This window comes from Trifolium pratense, linkage group LG1 (assembly GCF_020283565.1).
Source record: "Trifolium pratense cultivar HEN17-A07 linkage group LG1, ARS_RC_1.1, whole genome shotgun sequence".
Taxonomy (NCBI): Eukaryota; Viridiplantae; Streptophyta; class Magnoliopsida; order Fabales; family Fabaceae; genus Trifolium; species Trifolium pratense.
Window position 1 is genome coordinate 39,951,424 of NC_060059.1, and position 13,082 is coordinate 39,964,505.

The window sequence follows — 13,082 nt, forward strand, 5'->3', positions numbered from 1 at the left end:
AGTGAAGTACAGTATTACCATTGCAAGTTGAACATTTTTTCTCAAAATCAGTTATGAAAACCCTCTTCATTCTTTTGCTTGTTTTCTCAATTTATTGTGGTAAGTGATACAATACTTCGATTTATTTTGGGTGAAATTTCACAGGTTTAAGTTTCGTTAATTAACCATGCTTATGATAAACGAAATTTGTGCTATATTGTGCAGGAAATCAAGTTCAAATGCTAGAGGCAACACCATGTTATATTATGGTACCTCGCTTTTGTTATCATTGGAAGGAATTCTTGTGCAAACTATATTGCAAGAGGCTATGTAAATCATTTAAAGCTCATGGACAATGTGGCTCTGACGAAGCTTGCCATTGCCGTTGTTGTGGTGATGCTCCATAATTAGATAGAGTTAAATATAATAATGAGATAATCACTATGTGAAATTGTTAACTATTAATTATATTAATGAAGTGGTTCCATTGCATATTTCTCCTTTTCCCAAGTTTTTAGTAGTAGTTATTGTTCTCTGTTCACCCGCTTCGTCTGTTGCTAGTCTGACCCCTTCATTTGATCTGAAGGGACTGAGCCCGATACGCCACTCTGTTATGATTATGATAAAGTCTTCACTTAGAGATGACAATCGATCACTAGGTTGAATATTACTACTAATTAATGTATAAATTTTTTCAAAGTGAAGAGTCTAGTGCAAGATAAGTAAAATCTGACAAATGCAGTTTGTTTTGATGATAAAAATGATTCAAAGTCAAACAATTGACTCTCTAATTGATTCTCTAATGTATGTTAAGTGTGTAAGATAATCTATATTAGAGATAAAAATATCTACATCCTCTAGTTACACACTTTGGTGAAGATTTGTTTGAAATTGTTTCACTATAGATCGTCTATTTTCTTTGAGCATAGCCTTTGACTTTGGTGATATCAGTTCCTTATCCTCACATTTATTGCCTCTAGTAGTTTGACTTTGTTTCTATAAATAACTAGTAGTACAAGATAAAATTCCTTAAATATATGAATACGAAAGACATTTTATTGTTTTGAATGATAAATTTGTCATTTAGGATAGATAAAATCTGGACTCTTAAATAAAAAGATGACTACATATTTTGAGCAAAAAAAATCGTGACTTTGGATCCATTTTGGCCTAACAATTTTTATATTTCAATTTAGTTACTTACAAAAATAATATCAAAATTAATATCATGATATTTTTTATATAGGGGACAAATTAATCTCTATTATAATGAGTTGTTTTTTATAAGCAAATATATATTATAATCAGCATAAGAGGTACTCAATCTTAGAATTGAGTTGGACATAATTCATCCTTACAAAACCGACTTGTAAAGTGATGATTGCATATACTTTATGTGGGACTTTTTAACACATTTCATCACGTCCAAGATTGAACAAGCTAACTTTTTAACACACCTCAACACGTCTAGGACTGAACAAGCTGAAATTTGGGTTTAACAATAACGGGTTATCCAAGTAACGGGTAGTCCAATAGATCTTAGAGAGGCTCTAACACCATCTTAGAATTGAGTATGAGACTTAATTCATCCTTACAAAATCGGCTTGTAAGGTGAGGATTGTCTCTAGTTTATAATCACATATTCAGACCATCTCGTAACTGATTTGAGACTTCTTAACACACCCCCTCGCGCCTAGCACTGTTGGGCTTGAGGCGCGGATATAAATGGTGGATGGCCCGGTCAGAACTTGATAGCAGACGGTCCAATGAATCATGGAAGAGGCTCTGATACCATCTTAGGATTGAGTTGAGCCTAACTCATCCTTACAAAACCAACTTATAAAGTGAGGATCGCCTCTACTTTATAAACACACATTCATCAGTTCATCTTGAAATCGATGTGGGACTTCTTAACATTTAATTCCTTACAAAGCATATTATTATAGGCTTTGAATACATGCTAAAGGATCATTCCACCATTCAGAAAAAGATAGTAACAATTTACGGCCAGAACGACCGCTAAACCAAATCCAAGAGATAGTTTTAATATCATCCAATAATTGGGAGGCATTCGACAATACTCGTTAAAAATCATGTTGTTTCTAAGCTTCCAAATACTCCAAGTAGTAGTCAATCAAATCAAAATTTTTAATCGGTTAGCTTTTTTCGATTTAGGTTCATTACATTATATATCTATACTTTATTATAGTTTAGATGCATTAATTATACAATGCATCCAAAAAGGTGAAATTTGCTTATAAAATGTCACAGATGAAATATTGTATAAAATATTAATAAAACACGTGGAATTAATGCACGAGTACTTCTTTTAGTATGTATATAGATATAGATAGATATAGATAGATGTCCACTTGGTGAAGTACTATCACCATTGCATGTTGAACATTTTTTCTCAAAATCAAAGTTATGAAAACCCTCTTCATTCTTTTGCTTGTTTTCTCAATTTATTGTGGTACGTGCATGTTACGATACTTGGATTTATTTAGTGTGAAATTTCACTCACAGGTTTGTGTTTCTTTAAATAACCATATATATTATTGATACATAAGAGATTTGTGCTTGTGTGCAGAAAATGAGATGCAAATGCTAGAGGCAAAACAATGTAGTATTGTGGTAACTCGTTATTGTTATCGTTGGAAGGAATTCATGTGCAAACTATATTGCAAGGATCTATGTCAATCATTCAAAGCACATGGAAGATGTTGCCCTGACGAAGCTTGTCATTGCCGTTGTTGTGGTGATGGTCCAATGTGTTAATAAATTTAATAAATATAATAATGAAATAATCACTATGTGAAATTGTTAACTAATTAATAATTATGTTAACTAAGTTGTCTTTGCATTGCATATTTCTCCTTTTCCCAAGTTTTTAGTAGTTTTAGTTACTTGTTCATGTTGAATATTACTAATATGTATAAAACTTTTCAAAGTGAAGGGCTGTCTCCTAGGAATTGGATATCAACATTTGATTCCTTTCATAGACATGGTGGTATATATTAAACACTTTTTGCCATAAGCACCTTAATTATAATAGTATCAAAGCACTCGAACATGAATTATAACTCATATTAATCGTAAGGGATAAGGTCATGCTGACCGATGCCCCGAGACACTGGTTAAGAAAATCAAAAAAAGAAAGTTTTAAGTTGAAAATAAACTTTTTAAACTTTCAATAAATTGACTGCACAAGTTCCGATGTCATATTACTATATTTATTTCCTTAAACAGTGTCCCAGAAACACTGTTTGACATTTTCCTAATCATAAATACACTTATATAAGAAATAACTTTCAAAGGTGTAACTAAGAGCCAAGTTGATTTAATGTACAATATACTAGTATCTCACAATTCGTTTTGACATTTGATCATAAAAATGTTTGTTAAGTGCGTAAGATAAGCAATAAGCAATTAGAGAAAAAATATCTACATTCCTCTAGTTATATATAGTACTACTTTGGTGAAGATTTGTTTCACTATAGATCGTCTAGTTCCTTTTGAGCATAGCCTTTGACTTTGGTGACAAATCCTTAACCTCACATTTATTGCCTCTAGTTTGACTTTGTTAATTTCTATAAATAAATTACTATGATAAAGTTCCTTGAATATACTATGAATTATAACGAAAGACATTTTATTGTTTTGAATGATAAATTTGTCATTTAGGATATAGATAAAACCTGGACTCTTAAATAAAAAGATGACTAGAGATCTTGACCAAAGTAATGGTGACTATAGATCCATTTTTTTCTTCCACTACTAGTATTTAGTCAACTAGACCGCTTAATTTAGTTTGGAGGTCAGTTCTGACATTTTAGCCCCTCCCAATTTCAATTACAGGGAATCAAACCGTGATTCTCCCTACCAAGTGAATATAGATCCATTGACTAACAATTTGTTTATAGATATTTTTATATAGAGAACAAATTAATCCTTCTATATATAAGTTGTGGATTGAATTGAATCCCTTATAAAAATATTAGAGAACAATTTGATCTTCTAACAACAAATTTAAATTACAAAGTTTAATTTCCCCCCAGACACATGTATTAATGTATATATAGAGATAATTCTCACACTTTTTATACGTCTTTTGACGAATTATAATATATTTAATTATATTTTTGTCCAATGTACCAAAAAAAAAATTATATTTTTGTCCTTTTAAGTTTCATATATGCTCGATCTTAATTATCAAATTTCAATTTTTCAATAATTATCTAAAGGTTATCTCTTTTGCATTTGCTAGTCATCGATACATTTAGTCAAGAATACTATTGTTTGTTTGCTATTGAAAGAATTATACTCTGGTGGTTTTAGTCTGTGAGACTATTTAGTCAAAAAAAATTAAAATTGAAGGGACAAAACATGTCTATCAAATTGATAATTAATGAAAAAATATAAATCTTTGGTGTTAATTTTATCGTTTACATGAACTAATTAAAATTACTTCCATTTTCTAAAGAGATCTCTAAACAAATTTTACTTTAACAGATTTTATAAACTAATTTTGCAAAAGACTTTAAAAACGAATAAATCAAGTTTCTAGGTTATGGAGCAATTCATCTTAAGCGAATATTTTTATTATAAAGATGGGATGGGCCTAGTAGAGGAGATGTATCAGCTAGGTGTGGTGGTTCAATTAGAAACTCTGAAGAGTAGTGGCTTGGTGGTTTCTCCAGAAATTTGGGATGTTGTAGTGATTTTCTAGCAAAGCTTTGGGGTACGTTTATGATGGGTTTTGGCTTGCACGTCATATTGGTGTAACAAAGATTAAGGTGCATGTTGATTCGAGTGTTGCAGTTCAGACACTTAATAGCACTAATGGTGGGAGCGTTGTTGGATGGCGGCTTGTCCAGGAGATCCGTCACTTACTTGCTTTGGATTGGGACATAAAGGTGTCATTCTTACCGTGAGGCGAATGCATGTGCGGACGCACTTGCTAATATGTGTTGTGATTGTTAAATATGTTTGGATCTCATCCCCAAAAGCTAGCTCAAAAGGTGAGATTGCCCTCACATATTTATACACTTCACATCCCGGGAACCTAAGCAATGCGGGACTTCAAACAAACTCCAACATCACAACTAACACATTCAACACTCACCGTCACGCCTAACATGGTCCTGGGTCAAATACCCACATTGGAGTCTTTAACCCGGCTCTAATAGTGATCATAGTCTGGGTCTTCGTTTATATGATAATTGTCTTCTCAGAATGAGCTCGTTGCTTCTAGCTAAAGTGATTTGTGGCTGTCTTTTGTAATTCTACTTTTGTTGAGTAGTAGTGGTTGAGTTGCTTGCATATCCTTGTTTGTGTTGGGGGAGGGAATCATTTTAGTGTGTCTTTTGTATTTGCCGGACTTTATATTTCTATGTTGACTTGGCATATCTTATGCCTAGGCCATTTTATCTTTTCTTAAAAAAGACTATATATTTGTCACATCCTTATTTTCAAATTTCTTTCCTCTATAGATATAAACTACTAATGTCAAAGTGATAAAAATGATTATGCTAAAATTAAGATTAACAATTAGGTGATGGTCCACTGTGTGTTATGCCATGGACCATGGTGATATTTTAGGTCTTTTTCAAAGCGACTTTGTCAAGGAATATTCATCCGTACAGATAAATATTATAATGCCATGTGCAATGCAGACGTAGGAGGCCATAAGACCAAGTTATAAATTTGATATTGCAAGCATCATGTGTGAACAAACAATTTTTTTTTACGAAAAAGTGCTTATAGCATATTATTGATTAAAACATGTTCAATACAATTTGGTATATCAACCAGAATTTGAACACTAGCTAAAAATGGGGCTGCCGTAGCAAGGGCATGAACAAACAATTTGTTTGGCCATGTTTAGTGAGTATGTAGCCTTCCAATTTTTGTACATAATTTTGGGCATAATTGGAAGGCTACTTTAAATTTTGGGCATAATTTTCATATTTAAAAATCAATCAACATTATTTATCTTTTTGGGATATTGATTTAATTTTTATCTTTTGTGTTCTAAATTACTTATGTTCTCTTGACTAGAGCTGTAAAAAGGGCCTTAAGGGGCCGGTCCTTTAAGGGGCGGACCCACTTATTCCTGATTATTAATTTTATTTAAATTTTAAATAATTTTTCTAGTGTCGTGAACTTATTATCTTTTTCTTCAATCAGCACTGTCCACGATCGGCACCCTAAAAAAACTGTGTTTAAAATTTAAATAAAATTAATAATCAGGAATAAGTGAGTCCGCCCCTTAAAGGGTCGGCCCCTTAAGGCCCTTTTTACAGCTCTACTCTTGACATCTTTGCTCCATTCATTGTGTGTGACAAATCAATGTAGCTAAGTCTCTAACCCTTCCTGTGGTAGAAACATAACTGATTTTTTTTCGGCTTAATTAATAAAATGGTCCCTTAAAGACATTTTTAGTTTCATATTGGTCCCTTAAAGAAAAAAAGGTTTAAATAGGTCCCTTAAAGAAAAAAATGTTCGAATAGGTCCCTTAAAGACATATCCGTTAATCAGTTTGGTCCTATTTAGACCTCTTTTTAGGGACCAAACTGATTAACTGAGATGTCTTTAAGGACCTATTCAGACTTTTTTTTCTTTAAGGGACCTATTTGGACCTTTTTTTCTTTAAGGGACCAATCTGAAACCAAAAATGTCTTTAAGGGACCATTTTATTAATTAAGCCTTTTTTCTCTTTCAAAAACTTAGTGATTAGATTCATATAATCATATTCATGAGTATGAAAAAGTGAAGAAGCTAAATTCGAACTTTAATTAACTCATCTAATAATAGTATCGGTTTCTATACCTATACCTTTTATTGAGATAAAAATCTAGAAATTTTAATTTATTTAAAAAATGATTATTTTTTTGGTGTATATAAAATGATTATTTGAGAGTTCAAAAACGATCATTTACTATGACTACTAAAAAATGCAGCACAAGAAGCGTGAAGAGAGAGAAAGAAAGATAGAGAATCTTTTATGGTTATTGAATGAGAGAGAAAGACACAATATTCAACTCCAACAAGTTTTGAATTGGACACAACTCCATGCAACTTTCGTGACCCACTCATAAAAAATAAGCCACCTTATGTTATATAAAATCCTTATTCCCTAACAACAAGCAAATAACAAAATCATATGGACCCCACAACAACATTATTCATGCCTCACATTTATCTTAAACAAAGACTCACAAAGAAGCATCTATCTTGTAATGTTTAATAGCCAATTTTTAAAATTGCTTAATCCAAACTTAGTCCAATAAACTACATAGTCGTCGGTGTTGGTAAGAACATTTCATTATATATATAAGAATGAAAGTTCAAACTTTCGAACACTTCACTATTCATTTAAAAGTAAAAATTTGGTCACTATATTACTTAATCAAAAGAAACTATGTAATCGTTGTATCTATAGAAATAACACACAATAAACAATATACTGATATTCAATTTTAATTGTTACCATAATATAATATCAAGTTTTCACCGCTAACGATGAATAAATTTTGTTGAAGAACCTGCACGACCTCTGACCACCTACTTAAGAGACTCAAAACATTTATCACTTATTGGTAGGAAAGAAACATTAAATTTAATACTTAGCAAAACTAAAATATGTCACCTATGTAATGTAATCCCATGTTTACTAGAGAACTAGACAATGCAACATTTTGAATGAGTCAATTTGTCTTAATGTCAGCATAACTAAAATCAACCCACTCAGGAAAGCAACAACTTGAAGCAAAATCACTACCAACTCCAAAGCCAAAATCCATTAGTGGTTCCAAAGATTCATCATCACCAGCTTGATCACAATTGTTGTTCACTCCAATGCTTGAATTATCTTGAGACATTGACACCATAGGATTCATATCAATATTGTTGTTACTTGCACCAATTTCTGAGACACCAACATCATGAATTTGATCAAAACCAATGTTTTTTTCATTGTCGTTGAATCCATAACCAGCATCAAAAGTGTTGCAACTTTGAGTTAGTGATGGGGTTGAAGGGATAGTATTGTCATTTTCAGTCAATGATTTGAGACCAACTTTTCCTGCCATAAAATTCTTCTTCAGTTTTGTGTTCCAGTAGTTTTTTACATCATTGTCTGTTCTCCCAGGTAGTTTTGATGCTATGGCAGACCATCTGCACCAAATCACAAATTTCATGAGTATTCAAACTTTGAGGTATATTTCTCTTTAAGTACTTATAAAACTATAGCTTAATTAAAGTAAATAATATCATCAACTAAACAAAAAAAAAAAGAATAATTGATGATACATGTAAAAATATCAAGGGTTGGTTTGAGATTTAAGTAAAGTTAAATTAGTGATTGTTGCGGTTAGGATTAAACTCGGGTACTATTAATTGATTCAATTTTAATCGAAGTTCATTAACCATTTGAACTCAGTGATTCAGTCACTTGATTAACATTCACCAACTTTGTCCATAAGTTATTTCTATTGAAGAACCCAACTAACCATCTAAATAAAGTCTTCCATTCTAACCATAATTTTTCCCATAGACAATATTCAAACCTAAGACATTGCTTAAAAAAATCTAAATTCAGTTTCCCTTGCACCAATATAATATTGATTACTCCTATAACTTATGGCTTTACTATCTACTCATTTAAAAAAACAAATCTTCCAACTTGTAACAACTAGAAATCATCAACTACTAAAGAAAATAATATATATAGTACTAAATTAAATAAAGTTATGTTTTTTTTAATAAGCTAAATAAAGTTGTTATAGTTAGCACTTAGCAATCATCAAGCTTTACAATAATAATATTTTGGAAATTATATAATGATAATACTACTACTAAATTAAATTAAAATAATTTATCCCGTGAGCTTAGCTAAGTTGATAGGAATATCGTAGAAGCCGAAATTTAAACTCCAGACACTTCATTTATTCACGAATTTCTGCCGCTAGACTATCCGACAAAAAAAATTAAATAATTTGGAAATATATACTTGCCTGCTACCCATTTGAGCATAGAGGGTACAAATGATGGTATCCTCTTCTTCAGTAAAGCCACCATGTTTGATGTCAGGCCTGAGATAATTCAGCCACCTTAAACGACAACTCTTTCCACACCGCTTAAGGCCTGCAAATATCATCAATTAAATAAAAATTAGTTCAATAATATTCCACAATTAATATATTATTACAAAAAAATTAACAATTTACTCATGAAAATGAGAAAAGAAAACAAAAAGACATTTTTTTTCTTTCACTTTCATGTATGTTGATTACCCTTCAATTGGAATAAAAATCGTGAATTTTTTCTTTTACAAGATAAAAAAAAATGTAATTAAGATCACAAATTTGGTTAATGAAAAAGGGTATCCAAGAAAACTCTTACTAGAAATTATAAAAAAATAAAAAAAAAATCAACAATGATAAGAGAGGAAAAAAACCAGCTTTTTTAGGCAATGCAATCCAATTTCCAACAGTGCCATGAATTGCTAAATAATTCTTGAGTTTTGCATCTTCATCAGGAGACCATGGCCCTCTCTTAACTTTGTCTTTGTCACAACAAGGAGCTCTTCCCATGGCCACTCTCTCTTTCTCTCTCTCTCTCTCAAGAATGATCTTGAAACAATTTGGTGAAGATTGTTATAAACTTGGTGCCACCGCTATGGTTACATTAAAGCAAATGAACCTAGTCAACAATAAGACAAAACAGGACAAAACAGTGTAATTTGCATTGTGACAAATATTAATAAGTCATATATGAACCTGTCAAAAAGTTAGTAAAATAAAATTTAATTTGGTCTAAAGTTATAATATTACTTTTTTTTTGTCAAGAGTTATAATATTATTTTATTGTTGGTCTAAAAATATAATATTATTTTATTGTTTATTGTTGGAGGACATTTTTCTTTATTTATTTTATCAAAGTTTATTGTGACTTTTTATTTATTGTTGGAGTAATATTTATTTGTTTTTGGATGTATATTACTTATTTTTTGGTCAAAAGATGTTTATGTATTCCATCTGGCCTTAATTATAAACGAATTTTTACTTTTTAGATTCATTGAATAACTAATGCATTTGGGTTTAATCATAGACTAGAGACATTAATTTTTTAATGAATTTAAAAAGTAAAAATTTGCTTATAATTAAAGTCGAAGGAGGTATTTTCACTTTTTTTTGTTGATAAATATGGATATTCAAGTTGGCCCATTGACATTGTGCAGCTTATATATATAGTAAATTTTTCAATCACACTATTCATATGAATGTATAACCTCACCTCAATAATATATAATTGAGCAAAGGCTATTTACTATTTGATCCTTCTTTATTGTTGAAAACTTCATAAAATAAAATAATGGTTAAATTGCATTTTTGACTTTTAACTTTTAGAAATTTATAATTTTAACCTCTTATTTTCATAATAGCATGTTTGTCCCCCTTAACTTTAGCCACTTTTATAAATTTTGATCCTCCAATAATTTTAACCAATTCAATTTACATGGACAATGACTCAGATGCAACGTCAACATGTCATTCAATTCACTGTCCGTGTGTGCGTTGACTTCTGACGTAGCATGTAAGTTATCGTTTACGTGTGCGTTGACTTGACCAAAATCAGTGTGGACTATCCTTTAACAATAAAGCTAAAGTTAAGAGGTCAAAAGTACTATTATGCAAGTTTTTTTTTTTACGAATACTATATACTATGAAAGTTATAAAAGTAAAATTGCAAATTTGTAAAAATTAAAGTCCAAAAGTTCAATTTAGATTAAAATAACCATATTTAGAAAGAAAAAAAAAATGTTCTTTCTTTTCTTTATTTTCATAATAGCATTTTTTTTTCTCTTTCATTTATTTGTTTTACTTTTGCGTCTATTTTTTTTTCATTTAAATTAACATTACATATATGATTATAAGATGTTTATTATTTTGAGACTGCTGCACAATGAAAAAAAAAATAGTATGAAAAAAATGTCACTATATGATTATATATATGATTATTGTATGATTTATTATTTTGAGCCTGCACATTTATAAGATAAAAATGTAAATTACTTATAAAATATCTTCCCTCCCCTCATGAACCAAATATAAATTTAATTAAAATCTCTCACCTCCCCTTTCCTCCCCTCTGGTGAACCAAACATATACTTCATCCATCTCAAAATATAAGGGAAAATTGGTCAACCAAAGTTGATGTATTTAGTCCAAATTCTTAATTAAATACATCAAGTTTCTTTGACCAATTTTTCCTTATATTTTGGGACGGATGGAGTATGAATTAAAACTCATTCCCTCCCCTCCCCTCCTCCTCCATAAAAATCCCCCCCCCCCTCAATTGAACCAAACAAACCCTAAATTTCAATTTAGAAAAATCAAATGAATTTGAATAATTACCGTTTAATTACACTTTATGATAAAATAAAAATAATATTTTGAAAAATTCAACTTTAGCCCTTTTGTTTTTCTCATAAAAAAGCATGAACTATCGTGTCTTTAATGGATGATGGCCACTTTTCAATTTATATATAATTATATATTATATATTTAGTAAAAGAAATATAGTATTGTTGCGTGAGCTTAACTCATTTGATAGAAACATTGCATTATATATGTAGGGGACGTACTTTTGTCAGATCCTTCCTATGTCCTGATCGAGCTTGTGTAGGTAGATGTTGTCTGGTAGGGTTGATAGTAGTACACTATGTGGAACGGAGTAATGGCCCTTCTCACCTCCTACGAGTCGTCTGACGGAAAAGATTTTATGAATGAAGTAAAAGAACTTGGCAGGCACAAAAACAACATTATTGATATATAGTACTTCTTCATCAAAGTTCTTTCTTTTGAACTTTGAATCATTTTAAATTTATTTTGAGCAAACATAGAAATTATGGTTCTTACATTGTCGCCGTTTTGAAGTTTCATTTTGGTGAATTGGACTCGTTCATTAAAATTGAAATATAATTACAGGTTGGCAAACATAAAATAAGTAAAAAAAGTTTTAACCACTAAATCTGGTGATGAGAAGTTTAAATAGTTTACTTGATTTTTTAATCCAAATTTCATTTTTTTTTTTGGATGATACAAATTTCATTGTCTTTATTCTATAAAAAAAGACTCAATTTTTTTTTTTTATAATCAAAATTGAATTATAAGGAGTATAAGGTGTACTCAACTCTTACAATTCACAAACACCTTTAGATGCTATGAAGGCATGCTAAAGGGTTGTTACACCAATTGACATAAACATAAGGTGTATTAGTCTGAATTCTACTAGGAACCAAAACCACAAAATATACTTAATTTGATCAACAATTACAAGTAAACTCGACAAAGCACCTCTAAACATAATATTATTCTGTAGCCGCTAAATGCATCATGTTGTAGCAAGTCAAATCAAATGTCTCACCTTGGGAACTTTGTTACCTTTTACCAAGTTGTCAAAATGATCGAAGTGACTATAGGTATCTTCGAAAGCAATATATTGTCCATCTGCATCCGGTTGTAAATTTTCCTCCACACTTGTTGCGAGAGTCGACAATTAAATAGTACATGATGAATGTCTTCAACCTCTCTAAAGCAGGAAACACATGAAAGTTCATATGGGTTATTGATAACTTCTCTGCTTGCTAGTGCCGCACGCGTTAGCAATCTTGATAACAAGAGCCTCCATCCAAAAATACTAACCTAAGATGGCACATCATTTAACCACAACCTATGTAGTGATGTCGTAATATCAGGCTAAAAAAAAGACTTAAGTTTAATTTTAGCCCTTTATTTTCGTTCAAATAGAAATACTTATTGGAAAAAGCTAACATATGCCTTTAGGGCGCATATTAGTGATTTAAAAAATATTTTATTATAATCAATACATTTAATTTAATTTTTTAAACTTTCACAAATTAATTACACATTTTTTAAAATAATGTTTTTTAACATATATCTCTAGGGCACATGCTAGCAACACCTTTACTTATTTTGTGACTGGGGACACTTATTTCGGGATTGACCTAAAATATGAGAATAAAACTGTAATTAACTAATCTCATAACACAACTCAAGCCCTTTTCCATTTCCATT

The 13,082-nt window shown here is 30.7% G+C and overlaps 1 protein-coding gene across 1 annotated transcript; it reads right to left on the minus strand.

The window, feature by feature from the left end:
* Nucleotides 1–7,426: 7,426 nt before the first annotated feature.
* Nucleotides 7,427–9,688, minus strand: LOC123917171 (transcription factor MYB36-like). The gene is made up of 3 exons (XM_045968832.1): nucleotides 9,440–9,688; nucleotides 8,997–9,126; nucleotides 7,427–8,157 (listed from the first exon to the last, which is right to left on the minus strand). The coding sequence occupies exons 1-3, from the start codon at nucleotides 9,573–9,575 to the stop codon at nucleotides 7,689–7,691; spliced, it is 735 nt and encodes a 244-aa protein (XP_045824788.1). The 5' UTR covers nucleotides 9,576–9,688; the 3' UTR covers nucleotides 7,427–7,688.
* Nucleotides 9,689–13,082: the final 3,394 nt, after the last annotated feature.